Source organism: Equus asinus, chromosome X (genome assembly GCF_041296235.1).
Source record: "Equus asinus isolate D_3611 breed Donkey chromosome X, EquAss-T2T_v2, whole genome shotgun sequence".
In the NCBI taxonomy this organism is placed as follows: domain Eukaryota; kingdom Metazoa; phylum Chordata; class Mammalia; order Perissodactyla; family Equidae; genus Equus; species Equus asinus.
Window position 1 is genome coordinate 15,164,616 of NC_091820.1, and position 22,526 is coordinate 15,187,141.

A 22,526-nucleotide genomic window follows, 5' to 3' on the forward strand; every position below is an offset into this window, starting at 1 on the left:
TGTTGGAAGGCAGCTGTGGTTGGGCCCTAGGGAGTGTCTATTAGTACCTCCAAAGTGATGATGATGACAAGCAGTCAGCTATCCTTTCTTTAAGCAGCATGGGCCCCAATCACCACCAAGGGCACCAACTAGATGAAAGCTGAAAGTCTGCCTTTGGCCATTTGCAACTCCCACATACTCTCCACCATTTGGTAATGGCTGAGTTGGATTAGAGCCTAGAGGGAGACAGGGCTCTGATGCCCTGGCAGGACTGACATGGTCATCAGGGAGAGGTAAAGAGATGAAGAGAAAGCGCCAAGTGTGGACAGCTGTGGTCCTTGGAGTTCCAAAGACTGCATGACAGAAGCCAGCTGGCAGCGAAGTCCCCCCCAGCGCCATGCCCTCTGGCAGTTACTATAATGAGGCCTCCAGAAACTGGGGGTAACTTTTCACGGAGGAGATGTTTCAGATAAATTCCAAATGAGAAACCCAACTGCGGGCACATTTACTAATTCCTTCCTTCCCCAAGACTTCCTGGATCCCAGGAGAGGATGTGAAATGAGCCTACATGATTCTAAGAAAATTGCCACAAGAAGCGAATCTAAATCTGCAGGAAGTTACAATTATTTATTTTCAAAATAAAGCCCTGACTCTGTTCCCACCTCTAACTGAGCCTCTTATGGCAATATAGGACTCTGAGGGACCCACCTGCAACCGAAGCCGGATTTTCTTCTCTTCATCCAACTCCGACAGTAACTGCTTAAACTCTCGTCTGAAAAGCAAATGGCAATGAAATTAAACAAATGCCCAGAGTTCCCCAATAAGAGGTAAGAAGTCTCTTATCACTACAAAACCCAACCGATCCTTTTACAAAGAAAATGTGGACAAAACATTATATTTTCTTTGCATTGTTATTACTTAAAGTTTGTTGCAGGTGGCAAGGCTTGCCATTATTTCTGGGCTCCCAAAATATGTAGCTCTCAAATAGTAGTTCTGAAATGACCTTTGAGATCCTTCAGTCCAAGCTTCTCCTAGAAGGACAAGTGGAGAAACTGAACCCCAAAGAGGTGGCCTGACTTGCCCAATGACTAGACTCCAGGTATCCAGGCTCATGTTCTGTTGTATTCCCTCTAAGTATTCCTTTATTACAGAATCACTGGTCTTCAAATGTACTTACGTAATAATTTTCATTGCAGACACTTTTACTACTCCATATATGTTTCCTTTATTTTCACCCAGTTTTAAATGACTAAAAGGTTACTGGTATGTTTTCACAGATTCTCAGAAAATCCCACAAAGAGTAATACTTGAAAACTTGAAGGTAATGTAAGTAAACCTACAATATGGTCATCATGTCATGGAGAAAGTAGATGGAGTTAGAACACACAGTCTGATGTCCTTTCCAAGATTAAATGATGAAGGAGAACGAAACTAATCATCTTGCAAACTCAGGGTTCTATACTTAGGACACTGCCACCATCCCAACTCTGGTCAGAGCTATGCTCCATTTTACCGCATCAACCACTCCATCCTACATGTACATGTTTACAAACTGGATTGGAAAATCAAAAAACAAGGACTGTAGAAACAGCACAATAAATAAGGTCAAAGTTACATTGCATTTTCTCACTTCAGATGAGCACCATGATGGTCCCTATACTTGGGCCAGTGTCTGGGCACTACTGTCAACATGTTGGGTTCTCTGACATTAACCAGGTGTAACTCATTACTGTCTTTATTCAAGCACACGCTATGTACCACCCCCTCAGTGGGCACTACTTAGGGCTTAGGAAAGAAGCAGAAGGTGAGATCCTAAGCAAACAGCACGACTCCAGGAAGACTATGGCAGGCAAAGCCTCAAGTGGTCCAGGCTGGGGGAGTTAGTTGGGGAAGGCAGTGCAAAGAAAAGTCACCAAGTCTTGAACTAGTAAAAAAGGGCCTAGGTCCTTAAGGAAGAAGGAAGATGGGGGCATTGATGGGGAAGACCCAAGGCAGAAGCAGGGAGGTGGGAACTAGCACACTTGAGCTGATGGCTGAGAGGAAGGTGACACCAAGGGCTAAGGTAGGAGACTGGAGGCGCAGGGCATAAAGGCCAGGCTGAGGAAGGCAGCTTTGGAGAGGGGCTGCTATGACATGTTGATTCCAGAAGACGTTGGTTGGGGAAGGACAATTCCAGCCAACTATGCTCAGGCTTCACATTGGGGGAACATGGGGTGCAGCAGCCCCAAAGCACTGGTGGGTCTTTACTCTGAGGCAGGTATAGGCCATTTCAGATGTACGCGGAGGTTCCAGGCACCTCTCAGAGGGCCCAAAGGGCTGAATCCCTGGATCTAGGCCAGTCTGACCCAATGATGGTCTTGTTCAGAAAGCTGAGAACCAGTGCTCTGGGGCCATGAGTTACTGTCTAGGCAAGGGATACATGTCACCTGGACATGGATGGGGCCTTTGGGTACCCAAACCTATAACCTACAGAGCCAGATAGGAGTTTGGGACTTTAAGGCATTAGGGGCAGCCTGGCTAGCCACAGGAGACCCACTGTAGTTCCATCCTGCTGGTTCTGCATATCTATCTGATAGGCCCCTTCCAGGTAGAGGTAAGGCCAGGGGTCCCCAATTTCATATGACACTTCCCAGCCTGAGTGGAACAGAACCTGAATAGAGCCACAATGCTCAAAGTGAGTTCCATGGAACCCTTGTCCTAAAATGCTCTAGAAAAAAAGGGCTCTGTGATTAAGTATATTTGGGCAACACTGCATATGCTATCCTCTCCATCTTCTGGATAGATAGAAAGGCTCTGAGAAGAAATTAACTTTGTTTACCCAACTATTCCCAAAAGTATCTGATCACAAAACACTTCAGGACCCTCCAGCCCTGTTGGGGGAGGCAGGTGCCGGGGCTTCTGCCAGCTGCAGACGTCCCCCCGGGCGTGACTGCAGGTCTCTGGCCCCATCGCCCACTACTGCCCTGGGCACCTCCCCATCTAGAGGGCCTGGCCCCAGGGATACACTGACTGTCCCGGCTGCCCCGTGTGCCATGAACCTGCCCAGGCTGTTCCCTCTGCTGGAGGGCTCGCTCTGAATCTTACTCAGGAAACACCTCCTTGAGGTGCCTCCCACCGCCGATGCCCCTGTTCCCTCAAGAAAGAGTGAACTGATCCCTAAACTCTCTGAGCCTCAGTTTACTCAGGTAAGTACCTCTCAACTTCTAATCCTTTCACAATCTTAGGCACTGCATACGGCATCCTGAGTCATATTTACATGTGGTATTTATTTTGACTTACGGGTCCTTCTCGCCATCTAAGTGCTCCTTGAGGGTTAGAGATGTGGAGAGAGTGTGTACGTAGACATGCACGGAGAAAGCCCCCTGAATCTCATGGTGAGAACATCTTGCCGAGTGTAGTCTCATGTTGTAAGATTCCCTACATCTTTTTCATACATTACGGGCCCTACATGTAAGCCAATTACTTCATGGGGCAGCTAATTAAAGAAACTGCAATTTTTCTGATGCTAGAGGAAAAGCTGCCTGTTGGGCTTATTAAGAAGTGGTACATGTGCACACTGTACTTTATGGGGATTTAAAGATCTTTCTTTTTAGCAGCCTGCTGAGCGTGCCACTCCTTGCAAGTGACTCCTCTCGCACACCTGGTGGCCAGCCTGTGCCCTTCCTGCATGCAGCAGATCCAGTTTATACATGGAGCTCAGCTAAATGAAGCCTCTCAGGTCTGCACCCACTCCCACCCCCACTGCCACCATCACCGGGGAGGCCAGCCCCCCTTCCAGGCAGGCTGTTCCCCAGGCTTGTAACACTAGGCCCTGGCCCAGTGGAGAGCAACCCGGGAGGCGGTTGAAGGCAGGTCCCCAGACACTCACTTCTGCTGGTCCTTCATGCTCTCGATGATGCTCCTCAGCTCTCGGACCTGCGTCCTCAGCTCCTCCACGGCTGCCTGGCTGCTGGCCACAGGCTCCATCTTTGGTTTTCCTTCCGTGCCGAACAGAGACGGGGAGTTGGCTCTGTGTCCGGCTGTTCCCAAAGAGGACGACAGGGGGGAGGGTGCCACCGAGGACAGAGGGGCTGCCCCGCCACCACCACCTGCAGCCATGGTCCCTGGCTTGGGCGGCAGGGATGCTTTGTTGTCAGACACCTGTGCCGAGGGAGGGCAGAGATCAGGCCAGGGATTCGTGTTTCGTAAAAGCCCGCTCTACCTCACTATCCCCGCCTCTCCACACACTCCTCACTCATTCCTTTACCCACACGTCCCCAAGGGCCTACTTGGTGCAGACATCCTCCCTTCCAGGGTCTTCCCCTCTGTATCTTAAATTCGGTCAGCTTTCTGGACAGGGAGTTCCTACCTGGTTTAATGTACACATCCAGAGGCCCACCTACTTGCTAGGCTCTGCAAACTCTGAAGTGAGTAAAACATTTTCCCTGAAGGAGCTCAGAACTCAGTGAGGTGCAGACAGACCAACCAACACACCGCAGGTGAGGGAGGATTCTTACACAGAGAGGTAAGCACACAGAGCTGCAGGAGTAAATGAAAGGGACCAATCATCCTGGAGGGCAGGCATCAGGGAGGAGCTGACAGCCTCGTCCTGGAGGAGGAGGACTAGGAGGCGGACAGGAGAGAGGAAGGGAGGTTGGAGAAAAAAGTTCTAGGAGGAGGAACGCGCAATGCAAAGGTGTAGACACCAGAGAGCAAAACATATTTATGGGAAGCAGCCATTCACAGGGCTAGAGTGTCAGAGGGGGCGGGGAGAGGCAGGACGGGAGAGCTAAGGCTGGGGAGGTAGAAGAGGCTCATGCAAAGGGTTAAAAAGATTGCACGCCAAGCTAATGATCACTCTGGCTGCAGAAAGGCCTAAAGGGTGGCAGGTCTGGAGGTCGAGAGAATTGCTGGGAGACTCTCAGACAATGAAAGCTAGAAATGGTGAGGGTTTGACTTAAGCAGCGGTCAAGAAGATGGAGGGAAGACAGCTTTGAGAGATGCAGCGAAGGCAGACTCATCCAACCAAGAGATGCAGTCCCTGCCCTCATGGAGCAGATACCCCATGACTAGGAGGATGTGGTCCTGGACAGGCTGTAGGGGGTGAGGAGGCAGTACAGATCTAGGGCCATGGGTGGGGATGGAGGAACTAGGCAGTGAGGCTGTACCTTTCATGGGAGGATGAACAGGTTGAAGGCCCAGACAACACTTGCAGTTTTGGACACATTGAATTTTAGGAGCCCGAGGGATAGCCAATGGGACATGTCTAGGGGGCAGAGCCAATGACTAAAAGAGTGAGCTGGGCCAGAGAAATCACCGGGGAAGTGGAAGCCATGGGAGTGGATGACATAGAACTAGAAAAGAAGAGGCCCACTGATGGAACCTGGGTGGTTTCCAAATTGAAGAGGTGGGGAGAGAAGGCAGAGCCTTTGAAGACTGGGACAGAGTGCTGAGAGAGGGGGTGAAGCCAGCCCAGAAGAAGGGCCTGGATTATGGAAGTCCCCTGGAGGAGAGTTTCCCATAGAAAAAAGAGGTTGGATACGTGGGTCAAGGGTGCTGAGAGGGAACCTAGGGGAGCCCATTTGGTGGCGCAAGGGACTGAAACCTGATCAAGACAGGTCAGCGTCAGAGTGAGAGGGGAGAGGTGTGGCCTGCAAGTTTAGAACTCTCCTTCCAGAAACTTGGCTGAGGAAGGAAGATTGGGGGGGGGGGGAGAGAGAGAGATCAGAGAGAAGCATCAGGAGGAGACAGGATCAAGGAAAGGTTTCGTTTACTTTCAAAGGGGAGACCCTGGGCTGGATGATGTGCTAAGGGGAAAGGCCAGCAGAGAGCCAGGCTGAAGATGGAGGAGACAGGCAGGGGGGGCCTGACGGGGAAGTGTCCTGAGGAGGCCAGGAGGGCACAGGGAGTGGCACAGTCATGGGCGGGAGGGAAGAGGGGTACGTGGCAGGCCTAGGGGAAGGTGAGATCATAGGCAGGTGGGGAGGAGGGCAAGTAGCCGACAGGATGTTGGGGGGATGAGTGACGGGGCAGGAGTTGAGGCTGGTGGTGAAGCCGGGCAACGCAGCAGGGACTCCCTCCAGCAGCATGTGCTCAGGGCAGGAGCCAAGAAGGGGCTTGGCTAGCACGGTGAGGAGGCAGAGTCTGGATTCAGGCTGTGCTAGAGGGAGAGACTGGGCAGAATGAGCCAGAAGCAGATGGGCCATCATTCCCAGCCTCTCTGCTCGCCTTTTCTCTGCCAAGTTACCATTGAGGAAAAGCGCTTTCTGCTGCCAGGGAGAGCGATCTGCCATCCCGTGCTTATTGCTAGTAGGAGTTCTAGTAAGAGGGAAGAGGGACTGACATTATGGAGCACTGGTCATATGCCGGATGTCGGCTAGACAATTGAAACGAGGATCAGTTGGCACACACGGTTGACTGAGCAGGAAACTGAGGCTTAGGGAGGTGGTTGAGAAACTCCCCAAATCTCACAGCTAATAACTGGCAGAGCTGGGATTCCATCTCCTCCCCATCAGCTGGACCCTCGAGCCTGGAACCCTGACTGTGGCTGCCTGAGTCTAAAGAGTCATGGTCTCCTGTCCTTATTTTCTTCATTTCTTTCCTATTCTTGGGTTCATACTTTTCCCCATTTCCTACCCTGCATCCTTATTACCTCTCCCAACCCACCACTGTCCTCACAGTGACTGACTTCCAGGCATTTCTGTAATCAATGCTTCTCTCAGCATTTCCTACATGACTCGCTCTCCTGGCCCATTTCAGCTAACACGTACTTTTTGAAGTCCTCACAGAGTACAGGCTACCATATTCCCTGACCAAATTAGTTCAAGTGGAATTTCTAGAAGCAATAAATAACATGAGATGACAACTCCAGGGAAGTGAAATAAGCTAATGGAATAGAACTGCGCAAATCAGAAACGTGAAGAGCTGCTGGCCACCAGTAGATGTCACTGTAGAGACACCCGAGGGATGTCAGAGAGAAGGCAACTCTAGGTATACCCATAGTCACCAGAAAAAAGGAGTCTAAATCCAATTTCTGCAAAAGGAATCCTTTTATAAAGGAAGGATGCTTCAGTTTTGTGCATAATTACAATTGATCTGTTTTATAGAATCATATTTTTGCTTACTGTATCAGATTTTTAAGAAAATCTATACATGTAAATTCTTAAATCTATACTAAGGAAAATCCCACGTAACCTTTGATTTCTTTGTGTTAATTCCTGCTTCAAGTGCCTTAAAAATGACTGTAGCTTTATGCTCTTAGGCAGAAAGCAGTTGCAAATGTTTACAGAAAATAATTCCAATTGACTGGGTTCTCAGCACAAGAAAAAGGAATTTTAAGATCTTGGGTTTACATTCATAGAAAGAACAGAACTTGTACAGGGGACCCTTCAAAAATCACACGCAGTTGCTAAACATTATCTTCTTTGTTTCTCACAAGCCAATAACTTAAAATAGCTATATCATCCCCTGGGCATGCAATGAAAGTAAAATGTTTTTAGGCTATAAATTTATCCTAATAAATGAATCCAAACCAGCTTTTCTTTAAGAGACCTCCATTAGTTATTCAAATTCATGAGCTACCAACCATCATTTGTGACACCACCAGTTTTGAACATAAAAGTCAAGATCTGTGGGCACAGGGCACAGCACTTAATATATTTAATGTATTCTTTCCTGACACCTCCAGGGTTTTTAAACTGTTTGGGTTGTGGTGCTGGTGATGGTGGTGGTGTCAGCGTGCAAGGGCATTTATGTATGTGTCGTTGATGGCATGAAGAGATCAGATCACAAGAGAAAACATAGGAAATCAACAATTGAACTTGTATCTCAGGGATTCTGCCCAATTTTGGTGACTTTGTAACATGCTTCAGGGATTTTGATGGCTAAAGTAATCACTGTCACTAAAACTTGCGCTGTTATAACGGACTGAATGTTTGTGTCCTCCCACATGCGGAAGTCCTACCCTCTGCTGTGATGGTATCTGGAGGAGAGGTCTTTGGGAGGTGCTCAGGTTACAGTGGTGGAGCCCTCATAAATGAGACTGGTGTCCTTAAAAAAGGGACCCTAGACTGCTCTCTCATCCTCTTTCCGCCACATGAGGGTATAATGAGAAGTTGGCAGTCTGCAACCCTGAGGAGAGCCCTCGCCAGAACCTGACCATACTGGCACCCTGATCTCGGACTTCCAGCCTCCAGAAATATGAGAAATAAATTTCTGTTGTTTATAAGCCACCCAATCTATGGTGCTTTGTTATAGCCGTCCAAAGTGACTAAGACATCTGTTTATGCTTGTTGGGTTTATAACTCATCGTCAGAGCATACACGAAAAGGCAGGGATCCCATGCTGTTGGGACACCCTCGCCACGGCTAGTCACTCACTTGGGATATGGTAACAGTCTTTGAAGTTTTCTTTGACGCGTCCACTCCTCTGTGTGCAAGCGAAACGTGCTCCTCTCTTTCTTCCTCAGGACTTGGGGAGTCAAAGATATCAGGGCTTGAAAGGGAAGACTGGAGAAAGCCAAAAGAAAATGCTTTTGTCAGAATCACACCTTAGCTGACATAGCTTTTGTTAACATAATGCTGTATGCTTTTCAGAGCACTTGACACTTCTATTTTGTTTGTCTCCTCATTATAACTCTGGGAAGCAGAAAGAGTGCTATTATCTGTGCATTAGAGAGAGTGGCAGAACTAGGACTGAGAAGCAAGGTTTCCTATACCAGGGATCTTTCTACCGATGCCCATCGGTCATTTCATCTGTGCAAACATCTGTCATCCATCTTTTCCTGCCCGCTCCATCCCTCAGAGCCTACCTCCTCTCTCTAAACATTTGCTACCGTATTCCAAGCACTGAACTTGGTACTGCACTTAAAGGTGACATGCCAGACACAGTCCCTTCTCTCATGGGGCTGACAGTCCAGTGGGGAAGGACACACAGGTCAAAAGGAGGCTGCCTCTAACCTCCTCCATTCCCTCCTGATCTTTTTCCTTGAGCCTTTGGCAGGACCACTAAATCTGCTGTAAACTGAAGTGCCTAAAAGAACTTGTCTGAGAGGAAGCTGTTTCCAGGGGCACGGGATCCGCAGGCCTGTGGTCAAGTGACCAGCGCCTCCACAGCCCTAGAGCACAGCCCTGCCTGCCAGCACAGCTAACTCACATCTAATTGGGTACCTGCTGCCAAATCTCTGCCCTCACTGCTACGGACAATCGACATCCATTTTGGATTCTATCATTGCTGAGGTCTATTTACAGAATGGCAGCATCTTTGGTAAGATATGAGAATAATACTCCTACCCTTTCTGCCTCACTGTGAAGATGCAAAAGTTGGATGAACATTAACCAATTAACTGGAATTCACTTGGTCATAAATGATCACTGTACTAGAATTTCCCTATTTTAGGACAAAGCAAGTGAAAATAAGAGTTCTCATGGCAAAGAATCTTTTTTAATGATGAATCTCCAGATATATCTTTGGCCGAGCTCACATTCAGCCTCCCCTCTATGCCTTCTACTCCATGATAGGAAAACAGTCCTATTGAAAATCACCACTTGGCATCATTACAGAAAAGTCATGTCTACAAATACTATTTTTTTCTTCTGTTTACTCCACTTACTAAGGTAGAAACCTAATACATTTAAGGAATTTTTAAGCAAAGTTTTAAAGTTAAGAGGTCTTGTTTGTTAATCTTCATTTAATCTGAAAATCCAATTACCTAGAATAACACCCCCCACCACTAAGCTTTTTTATTAATCTAAGCTTAACTGCTTAACCGCCTTGCAATGTCTGTACCCTTTCATTTTGAGATTTTATTCACAAAGCCTGTTTCCTCCTATATAACCTATGGTTCATGCGCTGCCAATCAAAACTTGCTCTTTGAATCCTATAAACATAAATAGCTTGGACTAGGGTGAGAGGCCCCAGGCTGGGGAGTCACAACTGGTGCATTTCCTCCATCACTCCCTCCAATGGCTTTTTAGGAATATGTCCATATCCACTAATCCCATTTTGCTATGAAAAACCCACAGGTGCTAAAGGGAAGAAGAGTAAATATGAATTCAATGTACAATCTATACAGGGATGGTTGGGAATGAAGGGAAGAGCGTATAGTAATTCCATTCCTTGAAAGCACAGATGTATCCTGTTGTTTTAAGTCTGCAAATAAAATTGTTCCATATAAAATGCCAAACTTTGAGTCATTGTGCCATAAGCTTTCTGTGGGCAGGGACTGTGTACATCTTGTTCCCAGATACAGCCTTGGTCCCTGACACAGAGCCGAGCCTACAGGAGATAGATGCCTATAAATATTTGTTGAACAAGTGAATGAACAAACGAGTAATCTAAACACAGAGTGAAGAGGAAATGCCTTTAGCTGGTCCCCCAAAATATACACAAACTCCCAGACATGGGATGTATGGACCAAGGGTGGGGTGGGGGATGGTAATTTGAATTTCTCTGTATTTAATTCTGGATGCCTCAAGGCTCTCTAGATCTTAAAAAGTTGGGAAGAATTTGGAGGGAACACAAAAATGATGAAGGATTTATAGAGAAGAGTTGGGAGGTAGGATTAAAAATTTAAGTATAGAGATACTAAGACGCAAGTAAATGAGTTATGTGTGACTAAGACGCAAGTAAATGAGTTATGTGTATATGAGGCATGTTGGGAGGGGTGTGGAGAGGTGAGGGGGGAGGGGAAAGAAGGCAGTATTGACACAGTACTCTATATAAGAGTGCAAAAGTAAGCCACTTTTTCAAGTCTTCCTCCCAAAAAAGTGTCAATACATAGTTAGATTTGTTTTATACAAAGAAGAAAATAGGACAACTCAAACCACACTTCCAGACTCAGTATACATGACAGAAGAGCTTCAAAGGAAGTGGCATTCTTTTTCTTCTAAATGATGACCCCTTAGGCGAGACCAGTGATGAGGTAAAAGTAGAAAGTGTCCTGGGAAACCTGCAAAAGGTTAATCCCTTGGTGTATCTGGTGAAGGTCAGAGGCCTTAGGCCTGCATTCCCAGCAAGGAGAGGCAATATGATACACGGAGACAGTGACACAGAGGGAGAGAAGGAGAGAGAGAGAGAGCGGGGGAGAGAGAGACAGAGACAGAGAGACAGAGCGAGACAGAGACATTGTTTGTGGAAGGTAAACTTTACAACCTTTGTGGAGGGGAAATTTGTAACCTCTGGCAAAAGCAAAATATGCAATTCTCTTTAACCGACTTTCAGAAAATTTTTCCTTAAAGTAAATAATTCTGGAGCAGCATCAAGATTTTCCTACAATGACATTCACTTCAGTGTTTATAATGAACTTGAAACAACATATACGGCACAACAGTAACAGCACAATGGCTAGATAAACTCTCACATTCGCGGGTTACAACACTTGGCAGCCATTCATGTGATGTTTTGAAAAAATGTGTAATGATTGGGGAGAAAGGTGTACAAGGGGGAAAAAAGCAAGTTCCAAAACAATGCGTACTATGTGATCCCATTTCTGAAGAAATACTTTTATACATACAAATAGACTTTTAAATAAGAGCTAAGGATATACAGCAAGAAATTACCAGTTCTTAGCTCTGGGGAGCAAGATTACAGGTAACTTGCTTTCTTCTTTACACATTTCATTGTTCAATTTTGGTACCATAAATGTGTTAAAGGTTTCCAATAATAAAAGAAGTTATTCAAAATGACCCAAACCAAAAACTTCTATGGGTTATCCAGAATGTTCTGACCGGTCTCTCCTACATGACTAGGTGCCTTGTATGCTTACAGACAACCTCCTAAAGGTCTGTGCAGGGTTCCAGGGAGCGGTGCTGGCAATGTGGCTTTGGAAGAAAAAGGTTCAGACACTGCCAAGCGCTGTGCAAGGGCAGATCTTTCTTTAGAAAGTTTTGTTTTGTTTACAGACCTAAGCAGCCTTGGTCTCCTTTGCCACCATAAAACATGACATTTTTTTCTTACCAATTTCATTTCAGATTCAAACAAGAATCAGTTTGGAAGGAGAGAGAAGGAAGGTGGGAATAGGGGCTGCCCACCTCACTGGCAGTTACACAAAGAATGGGTAGAAAGAAATACTGCTTGATTCCAGAAGACTCTCAAATCACTTTCGGTCAGCAGTGTAGCTTATGACCTACCTCTCCTGGCTTGTCTTCAAATCAGCCATTTGCAGAAGAATCCTTAGCTGGAGTCTCTAATCTATCCTGCTTTTCAGCTGTAGAGAAGTAAGGAGACACTTACGGATGTGAGGGACTGGGACGGAGGCCGCCTCCCTGTGGCTTTTGGTCTGCTTGTGGTTGGGTGACTGAGTTTCTCAGTAGATGACACCACGGAGTCAAAACCTTCTAGGTCTAAAATAAAAGTAAAACAGATTTTTAAGAGCAAAAATGGGAGTGAGGAAAGGTTCTTATGCCACCAGCGCCTCTTTTCCTTAATAATCATCCTTTACGTCGAGATTACACTTCATCATGTATGAAGGCCGTTTACATCCTTGGTCATCTAATAAACTTCGTTAAAACTGAATGAATAATCATTTCCTCCTTGGTTTAAGAAGCTAACAAGGAGGAGAGAAACATGATTTTTCTTTCTCCCTTCCACAGCTATATTCATAAATCTTTAAAGGTACAGAGAGAAGAGTAAAGGAGGAATCTTCTTCCACAAAGTCTGTTTTGGTAGATAAAATATTCTCGTAGTCTCATCCCAAAAAGCAGTTATCACAAGGTACGACATCCATGGGCGAGTGAATGCTGGTCATTGATGCCTAGAGACAAGAGAGGGCAGGCTCCCCCTCTGGCTGTACCGCAACTCTCTGGCCATCAGCTTTCACCCTAACGTTAGACTATAAACTCCCTAGAGATGGAGAGCAAGCTTCTAGGTCTCCAGATAACTCACAGAGCCTGCCACCATTCTGTTTCCAGATGCCTCACTCAATGGAGACCTTATCTTCTTCAGTCATCAGTCTGCTCATTCATTTACTCCATTATGATTGAGCAACTACTCCGTGCCACCCACAGAGCTAGATATTGAGGCTACACCAGTGAGCACAGCGGAAATGAGCCTGCCCTCAGAGAGCTTACATCTCTGTGACTAATATCTTAGACGAATGTAGAATCATTCAGCTGGATCGTCACTGCACCTGGCATGTGACGAGGAGGATGGCCTCTGCCTTTACTTTGCCGCCCTCTTCAAGAAGTGATCAGGCCAAGGGCTTACCTGGTTCTATAGAGTTCTGGGGATTCACAAATCAAGTATAGATGTGGGTGTGATGTGCACAAGAATGGCTGGCAGAAAGGGGCCATCCTGAGACCCATTATTGCTTGTGGCTGGGGCAATGCTATCTCTTCCTGACAAGCAGACCATGTTTCATATGCCATGCCAGGCACTGCCTTCCCAAACTGTTTCCCATTCTCCCTTCTAACAGAGCCCCAGTTTTGTTTCAGGACAATGTGCCCAGCTCCTGGGCTGAACCATGTTTGGTCTAAGCCATTGATGGCAACCCTGCTCCTCTTTGTCTGTGATTGGTCTAGAGGTGGCTGTATAGCCCATTTTGGGTCACTGAGAAATAAAGAGAAGTCTACTGAGAGCCGGAAAAGAGATCCGGCTAGAGAGAGGCAAGTGGGGAGAAGGCCATTTGTGTTGCTGTCCCCTCTTCCTTCCTGCTTGGGATGCTGTTGGGTAAGGACAGCATGCCTGGAGATGTAGTAGCCATCTTATGACCATGAGGAAGGCATGGCCCATACTCTAGGCGATCTTGAGGATATCAGAGCAGAAAAATGGAAAGAGCTTGGGTGACTGACAATCCCGATGAGCCAGTCACCAACCCTAGAAATGACCTAGCACCCAGACCTCTCATGGTTGAAATGAATAACCCCCTATTATTTCAGCTCATTTTAATCAGATAGTCTTTATTAGCAGCTGAATGCATTCTAATTGCCAGAACTACAAATATACTGGCTCAGGACAGAAAAGATAAAAATTAGGTGTTTTTGCCCCTCCTTAATTTGGGGAGAGCTCTTTTGTTGATAGTTATAATAAGTGGTCTGGCTGTGTGACAGCTTTATTCTATTAATGAACAGCCAGGTGCTGTCTGCACACTACTTCCTTCAGTGGAATATGCAAAATCAATCGCAAGTCACTGGTCAGGACAAACCGTTACACGACACCTGGGATTATATTAAGTGACTTTATTCTACCAACTGGTGAATGAATAATTACTCAATGAATTCATAATATCAGGGCAAAGCAAGTATAACCAAAGGTTAACTATCTGCAGAGACAGCACAAAGGAAAATGTCAGTGGTTCTCTGAGGCCAAGGGGGAGCCAGTCAGCACCTGGCACCAGAGCTAGGCTCCTAAAAGGGCCCCACTTCACCAGCTCTAGGGGCTCGGGGATGGCCCAAGATCCCCACTGCTAGGTGGGCCTCTCCAGAGCCGGCTCACTGGTCTGACCCTCTCAGAGACCTTTCTCTTTAAGACAATCTTATTTGCCTAAAAGGTTCCCCTTCAGACCCTACCCCAGGACTCGCCTCTACCAACTCCACGTTGTCAGAAATTGGAATTTCCCATTGTCCACTTGGATTGATGCCAAAAAGCCATCATATGACATTAATATCCCCCAAAGTCTTTTAAATCACTTTTTCTCTGATTACAAAAGTAATACATGTGCAATGTATAATTTAAAAAATATATAAATCTGTAATAGCAAAAGAAAGTCAACTATAATCTTACCACACCGAGATAAGCACTATTAGTATTTTGGTATATTTCCCTCCAAGCTTTTCTCTATAAATAGACAGCCTAGTTCACACTATATCTAGTATTGCATTCTACTTATTACACCTAACCTTATATGCCATGACTCTAAAAACTCTTCATAAATATTTTGATTGTTGCATAATCTTCTATGGTATTGCAATTCATGATTTATTGAGTCAATCCCCTATCATTAGTTTCTAAATCATTCCTCCCCTCTGATTTTTATTATGATAAAGTGCTGCACAAATATCCTTGCATGCACTCTACATAGAATGAGTTTAGCAGGTTCTCCATGCGGCTCCCCAACAGGGAGAAGGGGATAAGGCCCAGGACAGGGAGTCTGCTGGGGTGCTGGATGTGGACAACAGGAGGCACAATGGGGGCAGAGAAGGCTGGTGGAGACGAGAGAGGACACCACACTGAGGAGCAGAGGCTGAGCAGACAGCCAGGGGAGGAGGTGAAGGAGAGAGCTATTAAACGTTCCAGCAAACAAGCCGCTGCTGAGGGCCTTGGCGGGCTGCTACCAGGGGCAGAGAGGGACCACCTAGAACATGGCTCTGTCCAGGAAATGAAATAAGCCCTGGAGGCAAAGCCTGAGCAGGGTGAAGCAATTAAAGAACAATGAAAAGCTAATTGACTCTGGTTCTCCACTTTGGCTGCACAGTGGAACCACCTGGACCATTAAAAAAAGCCTGGATCCCATCCCGGGCATTGACTGAATTTGTCTGGGGTGCAGCCTGGGCATGGGTAGGTTTTTAATCTCCCCAGGTGATATTACTATGCAGCCAAGTAGAGAAACACCGCTCTAGCAGAGGCTGGGGGCCAAGGGGAGGGAGGGATAAGTAAGGACTCAATCAAGCAGAGGAGAGGAGAGAGCGCTGGAGCAGGGGCCATCAGGTAAGTGGAGGGTGTTCCAGGGACCGCTGAGTAGACAACCTCCCTCGGGCGAGCTGTCGGGAGTAAAGCACATCAGCAGGTTGGGTCCTCCAATGCTGGGCTGGGCAGTGCTGACCTGGTGTGTGGGGCAAGAGAGATGCTGGAGCAAGTGATCAAAGTGGTGACCGGAGGCTTGGGTGACTGGTGACAAGGTCAGAAACACCGCAGCTGATGTAAGAAGGAAGCCCGCGAGGTGACCCAGCATGCAGAGTGGGGTGGGAGAGGGATGTGAGGAGTGAGGAGAGCAAATAGGATGGCCTTGGGCCCCCCTTGGGATGGAGTTGGCACGTCCACTGATGTGCAGGGACAGACAAGCTCACACTCAGGAAATGTCTGCCAGACTCCAGGGAGGACTCCATCTTTGCTCCCCACCCACCCTCCTGGGCCCACTGAAATAGTTAAGTCTACCTGGGAGTTAAGGGTTTAACAAGGTGTAAGATAGCAGTCTGTAATAAACCCCACTTTCAAAATGACTCAGAGGTGGGGTGTCTGACTCCCGCACTTAGACTGTGAGCCCCAGGAGAGCAGGAACTCATCTTTGTGCTCTCAACGTCTAGTATATTCCTGGGGAGAACATGCTTAATATTCTGTAAATGAAGGAACAAGCAAACAAATGAACAAGCCACTGAGTGAACACACTATCTCAAGATAAAACTCCGATTCCTGGAGTGTAGCTTACAGAGGTGGCTGCTAGTGGGACATGAGGCGGCAGCTTCAGGGTGGAAGGCAGCATTCTGTGCCACGGCTGCAGAGAAAGCTTGGCTGGCCCATTTCGTTTTACTGGCTGAGGTCTGTACTAACCGCACACATTGAAGCCTGGCCACACTTAGCCAGTGTCTCCACGACAGATGGCCGAGAAGACTGCCTTGTCTGTCACTCAAGTCGGAGGAGGCCCAGAGTCCTGCAGGGGAAGCCGCCCTTAACCTCGTCATGCATAGTCAGCTACGTTTACCTTTCTACCGTTTGAGCTTGTAAAAAGCACTTTTTGGAAACAACAACAAAACCAAACTGCCAGAAAGAAAAAGACACCCCAAGTATGAGGTTTCTTGCTGAAAAGGGAACCTCAAACCCCAAACTGCAAAGCACTTCTGCTTTGACAGTGAAGGGGAAAACTCTTCAGTACTGTAACATAAATTTTCAGTGGCACGGAGCACGCTCTCATGACTGTGGCCATGGTAGCTGAGATTAAGGCAGAATTTCCATGACTAACCCATTGTGGTGCAAAGAAAACGTCCCAATTTTCATGGTGGTTTTGAAATGAATCAGGCTGAAACTTGATATGAGCTTTCTCAGCCTGGCTGGGAATTTTTCCTCTTAATAAAAAATGGTTTTAATGCCCATAAGCCAATCCAAAACTATTAAACTGGCAAATGTTGGGTATTTTTTAAAAGTTAGTTTCATAAGGATGAGAGGCTCTTGGCTTCTGTGATACTTGGAAGACGAACCCTCTGCAGACATACGGGGCTAATTCACGTTGGACATGGAGTCGGCTTGGAAAGGCCTTTGACTCCTCACGGCACATGGAGTTGCCCATTTTCCATGAATTTCAGTCACACCCTATTTAGTTCAATTAGAAAATGTGGGCTCATTTTCCATGGATGGGAGGGATGGTACCAGTGACCACAGGTGACCTAAGGCACATCCATTGCAAACACAGAGAAGAAACAGTCAAAAGTCTGAGACAAGCCAGCTGTCACCAAAGGAACTGTTTGTGAGCTCTTAAATGGCTCTGTTTATTCATTCATTGTAGCTCGATGCTCCGGACTCCAGAAAAAGCCCTAGAATGGAAGTTTCCTTCAGTTGAAGCCTGGCAACGTCACTACCTCCCAGTGTCTCTGGAAGCCATCCCTGCTCCTCCATGCCCCTGTCAAGGATCATTAAGCTGCTGGAACTTCTCACCTGAAACTGCTGTAATCGATTTCTCACTCCAAGCCCTGTACCACTCGTCAGGCTGGCACCAGAGAGAGTTGTGTAAAGTTGAGATCTGAGTATATCCTTTCACTGCTTGAAGTCCTCTCCAAGTTCCCATGAAATGCTGGTGCCTTAGCAGGGCCAAGGTCCTCATGGTATGGCCGGTGCCCATCACTTTCTCTGTCCCTCAGGTAACTCCCTGTCTTCCTTTCCCTGGGGGCCATCAAGGCTTGGCTCAGCAACTGGGACCTCTTCCAAGAAGTCAGACTACACCCTAAAGGCTAGCTTGGGTGCTCCTCTAATCACCCATCACTCCAATCTCAGCATTTAGCATCCTCCCCTGACATTCCTTGTTGACTTATCTGTCTTCCCCCATGAGCCAGGGAAGAAGCTGCGGCTGTCATCTCTGTCTTTCCCAGGCCTAACAGCATTCCTGGCTTGTGGTGAGTGTCCAATAAATGATTACTGGACAAATAAGTTAAAGGTCAAATCACGCAGGTAGAATTTTGCTTTCATACATCACTGACAGAGCTGTGGGATTTGGGAACAGAGATCTAGAAACAAAGCTAAAACTTTAAAAAAAAAAAAGAACCCCCCCTTTTCCTAAAGATTTAAGATGAGAAAACCCTAAAACCATAGGGTCGCAGATACCCTCTCTGCAATGAAGAATCATCTCAAGGCAGTCTGGACAGGAGGAAATCTCTCCCCACACGTAAATCATTTGACTAGGGTGGAACATCTGTGCAGACTACAAAGATGGGCTCATCATTAAGGGTCAAATGAACACCTGTGTTAGCTGAGTCACCAACCAAAGAATTCTCCTTTGAGCAATGATTAGCTTTTGCAGGAAAATACGCTCTCTGAAATGTGTAAGGATATAGCAGAGTAGCTGTGGTGTTTCATTTATAATCCAGGTGTGACGTTTGCAAGACATAAGCTGCTGAGAGTAGACAAGTCTGAGCTACTGTTCAGCCACTGTCCTCCATGCGTCACACACGCACGCTCATCTAACCCTCACAAAAACCCAGGCCCTGTAGGCGCTACTCTCTTCCATAAAGGGAGAGGGGGAGGGTCCGAGGTTAGACAACTTGCTTTCTGGTCACAACCAGAAAGTGACTGGGCCCACATTCAGATTCACGTCCATGGAATACTTTCCAGTCCAGAGCACTGGCCGGACGGCAGGAACATTTGACCTTACTTATTCAGCCGATAGTGAATTCTGAGAACTGTTTCCACATCAAGAACAAGAAGAGATATTAGGAAAAGCAATTTTCTTTTGTGAAGAAACCATTCTATGCTCTGATAATAAACTGCCTTGGTTCTGTTGTACTCAAATGTGTTTTTAAACAGACAGAAAAAGGCGCTGGCTTCTTTAAGGCAACCTCTGCCAAGAAATGTAAAGAGTTAAGCAAGTTGAGTGAGAATGTTTGGCTATTCGGTGCAAAGTAACTTTTATATGTAAACTTGTAGCTCAAGAATAAGAGGGAGATAAAGATTTATTGCCTCATTCGTTTAATCAAACATTTATTAAGTGTCTACTGCACGCCCGGCATAGTGATAGTTTTGAGAATGAAAGTACAAGCATTCTATATTCGTGCTATCCATTAAAACCTGCTGAGATGATGAAAACCTGCTATATCTGTACTATCCAATATGGTAGCCACTAGCTCCATGTGGCTACCGAGCACATGGACTATGACCAAGTGCAATTCTTTAAATTAATTTCAAATAGTCACATGGGGCTAGTGGCAACAAAGATCTCTATCATGACCCTAAATGATGGCATTTCTTCTCATTTATGCTCAGTCCATTCATTCAGTGCACACTTAGTGAGTGAGCACCATGAGCCAGTCTCTGGGCTAGGCGTGGGGGGAAACAGGGATGAACAAAATAGCCACAGTCCCGGCCCCATAAAGCTTCGAGCCCACTGAGAGAGACACATTTTTATATATATAATTATAAAGTCTGCTAGCTACTAGGAAAGAAAGGTAAAAGATGAAATTAGCCATGATAGCATGGGGACCTAATTTAGATCAGGGAAGGAGGGACATCTTATTAAAGTCTAGCACTGAGGAGAGGCCAAGTGCCTCACCTGGATCAATAACAAGCAATGTTAAGTGGGGAAAAGCAACTTTTCACATTTGCATTCCTTTGAAAACTGCTAACTGCAGGCCCACGGTTGCTATGCAAAATGATTTAATACATAAATAATATATTTCTTTATTGGAAATAGTAGTTATGCTATTAGTCACAGGAACATAATTGGCACAGCCTTTTTTGTAATGTCATTTGGCAAAAGCGATCACAAAATGTCAATGTGTACACCTTCAGATAGTCCACTTCTAGAAATTAACCCATAGAAATGTTTACGTAAGTGTAGTCCAATATATTTACGAACCCAGGGATCTTCAGCCTGTTTTGCCAGTATACCTCCTGAAATAATTTTGAAAATCTATGTGCCCCCTCACATATCTTAAGTTGATATCTAAAATTTTACGTAACTTTTATTCACAAAGCATAAAATTTCTGCTATATTCTAAATATTATTTTAATACAATATACTGCTCTCTTAAATATATTCAATATATATTTGAATACCACAGCAATTTAACAACCACCATTATTCATTTTAAAAAATCATGAACAAGTTTTTCTTTAACAGTTGGAAATTTTGCATCATTCCTTTCCCTCCCTGAATTCATATTTCCACCATTCTTCCACTGCTGAATTGTATTCTAATGTAACATATTTTTATGCTTTTGTTAATTTTGTCCTTTGTTAATTATCTTTTTATGCTATAAAAACATATATGAATTGAAAGTTATGATTTTTTTATTTCCTGAAATGATAAGACTCTAAGTGTAAAATTATTTTCCTTCTGGATTGAGTTATCATTAGAATTATTATTAATATGCAAATAATCAAGACATGTATACACACATACCACACATTTTGATAAACAATTTGTAAGCATAAAAAAGTAGAATTTTATTGGGCTTTTCTCTCAAATACTTCACGCATATACGGATGATTATTACTTAGCACCAGAATGACATGGTTTGGTATCAATTCTATTCCTGTTTTTCATTTTATAGATGTAAGTGCCAAGAAACTGTGTTCACATAAATAGAACTATGTAGGAATGGAAAGAATTTTGTTATCACAGTGTCACTCAATTCTTTGAACTCCTTCCGAGTTATACACCAAAAATCAGACAGTGATGTAGTATCAAGAATTATTTTTAACAATCTATCAACGAACAACTCACTGGGTGCCTCCTTCGATTTTGTTAGAAGCAAAGAATTAGAAACCAACTGACTTGTAAATGGATTTTTTGTCCAGTCAATAGAGTCACTCAGTTTCTCAACTCCAACACCAATCTTAGAATTGTCTCTTAGTTTGCATCAGGGGTTTTTATATCCTTGGAGTGGGCAAGAGATTGGCCACGCCATGTAAGGTGAGAGAGGGTGATTGGGAAAGGAGGGGCGGAAAAGGAGACGCAGAAAGACAGCAGGCCTCTCAGGACATGAGTTTGAAGACAGAGCACATAAGAAGATGACGATGCACTGTTCGTGGCCTGGGGAGTCTCCATGGTCCCCCAAGGTACAGGTAGGCCTGTTTGCGGATCGCTGTCCTAGGCTGCTCTTTGCAGCATTGCTCCTAAATAACTGGTCACAGTAGAATCATACAATGGAATGTTATGCAGCCTTTAAAAGTATAAGGTTTATCTATGTGACTTATGTGGAAAGATGTCAAACATACAGTATCTAGTACAAAAAACAACTGTGAACCAGAAGGGTATATATAACACGATCACATTAAAAAAAATCCAGGAAACAGTATGGAGATTTCTCAAAAAATTAAAAATAGAAATACCATACGACCCAGCTATCCCACAACTGGGGATTTATCAAAAAGACTTGAAATCAACAATTCAAAGAGACTTATGCACCCCTATGTTCACTGCAGCATTATTCACAATAGCCAAGACGTGGAAGCAACCCAAGTGCCCATCAACTGATGAACGGACAAAGAAGATATGGTATATATACATATACGATTGAATACTACTCAGCCATAAAAAAAGACAAAATCATCCCATTCGCAACCACATGGATGAACCTTGAAGGTACTATGTTAAGCAAAATAAGCCAGACAGAGAAAGACAAACACTGCATGATTTCACTCATATGTGGAAGATAAACTAACACACAGGCAAAGAGAACGGTTTAGTGGTTACCAGAGGGGAAGGAGTTTGGGGGGTGGGTATAAGGGGTAAAGGAGCACATTTATATGGTGACTGACAAATAATAACGTACAGCTGAAATTTCTCAATGTTGTAAACTATTATGACATCAATAAAATTTTAAAAATCCATCCATCCATTCAATCATAGAAAGCCTTCTAAAAGTATGTTCAACCTTAACAGTGATTATCTCAAGGAGAGGCAGAGATACTAGGGGACTAGCACTTTCTAATTTTCTGTGTTCTTTCACTTTTTTTCAAGTAAGCACCTATTCTCTATGTAATTGGGGGGTGTGGAGAAGCTCTTTAAAATAAAAATACAGCTGAGTAGATCATGTTTGAAATGATGTCAGATGCAGCTATCAAAATCTTGGTCAGCTGATTTATGTTACATTTCAAGAACTTGCCTAATTTCCAATAGCAGTAGTCATGGTAAGAATGCAGGCTGATGCCTGGTGCTTCTCTCTGTCTTAAGTGCAGCTATACCAGCTACCACTCAGAAAGTGGCTGTTCTATGTCAGCCACATCACATTATTATGTCTCAATTTTACAACAACCCTCTAAGGCAGGTGGGCGTTACTGACCCTGCCATGCAGAAGAGGAACGTAGATCTTAGAGTCACTCAACCCGGAACTCGCAGAGCTAGGATTCAAGTCAAAGTGTGCCATCTGAGAACCCATGGTTTATCTAACATACCATCCACTTTCCTCGGTGACTGTGGGATTATCTTG

At 45.2% G+C, this 22,526-nt stretch overlaps 1 protein-coding gene across 7 annotated transcripts in view; it reads right to left on the reverse strand.

The window, feature by feature from the left end:
- The window catches only part of SH3KBP1 (SH3 domain containing kinase binding protein 1), a 314,407-nt gene that overhangs the window by 1,368 nt on the left and 290,513 nt on the right, over positions 1 to 22,526 (reverse strand). For all 7 annotated transcript variants that reach the window (XM_070502189.1, XM_070502186.1, XM_070502192.1 and 4 more), the window contains 4 exons: positions 12,190 to 12,299; positions 8,337 to 8,465; positions 3,848 to 4,119; positions 688 to 751 (listed from right to left, as the gene is read on the reverse strand). In XM_070502189.1, the coding sequence (XP_070358290.1) occupies positions 688 to 751; positions 3,848 to 4,119; positions 8,337 to 8,465; positions 12,190 to 12,299 (575 nt within the window). The remainder of the gene's footprint in view (positions 1 to 687; positions 752 to 3,847; positions 4,120 to 8,336; positions 8,466 to 12,189; positions 12,300 to 22,526) is intronic.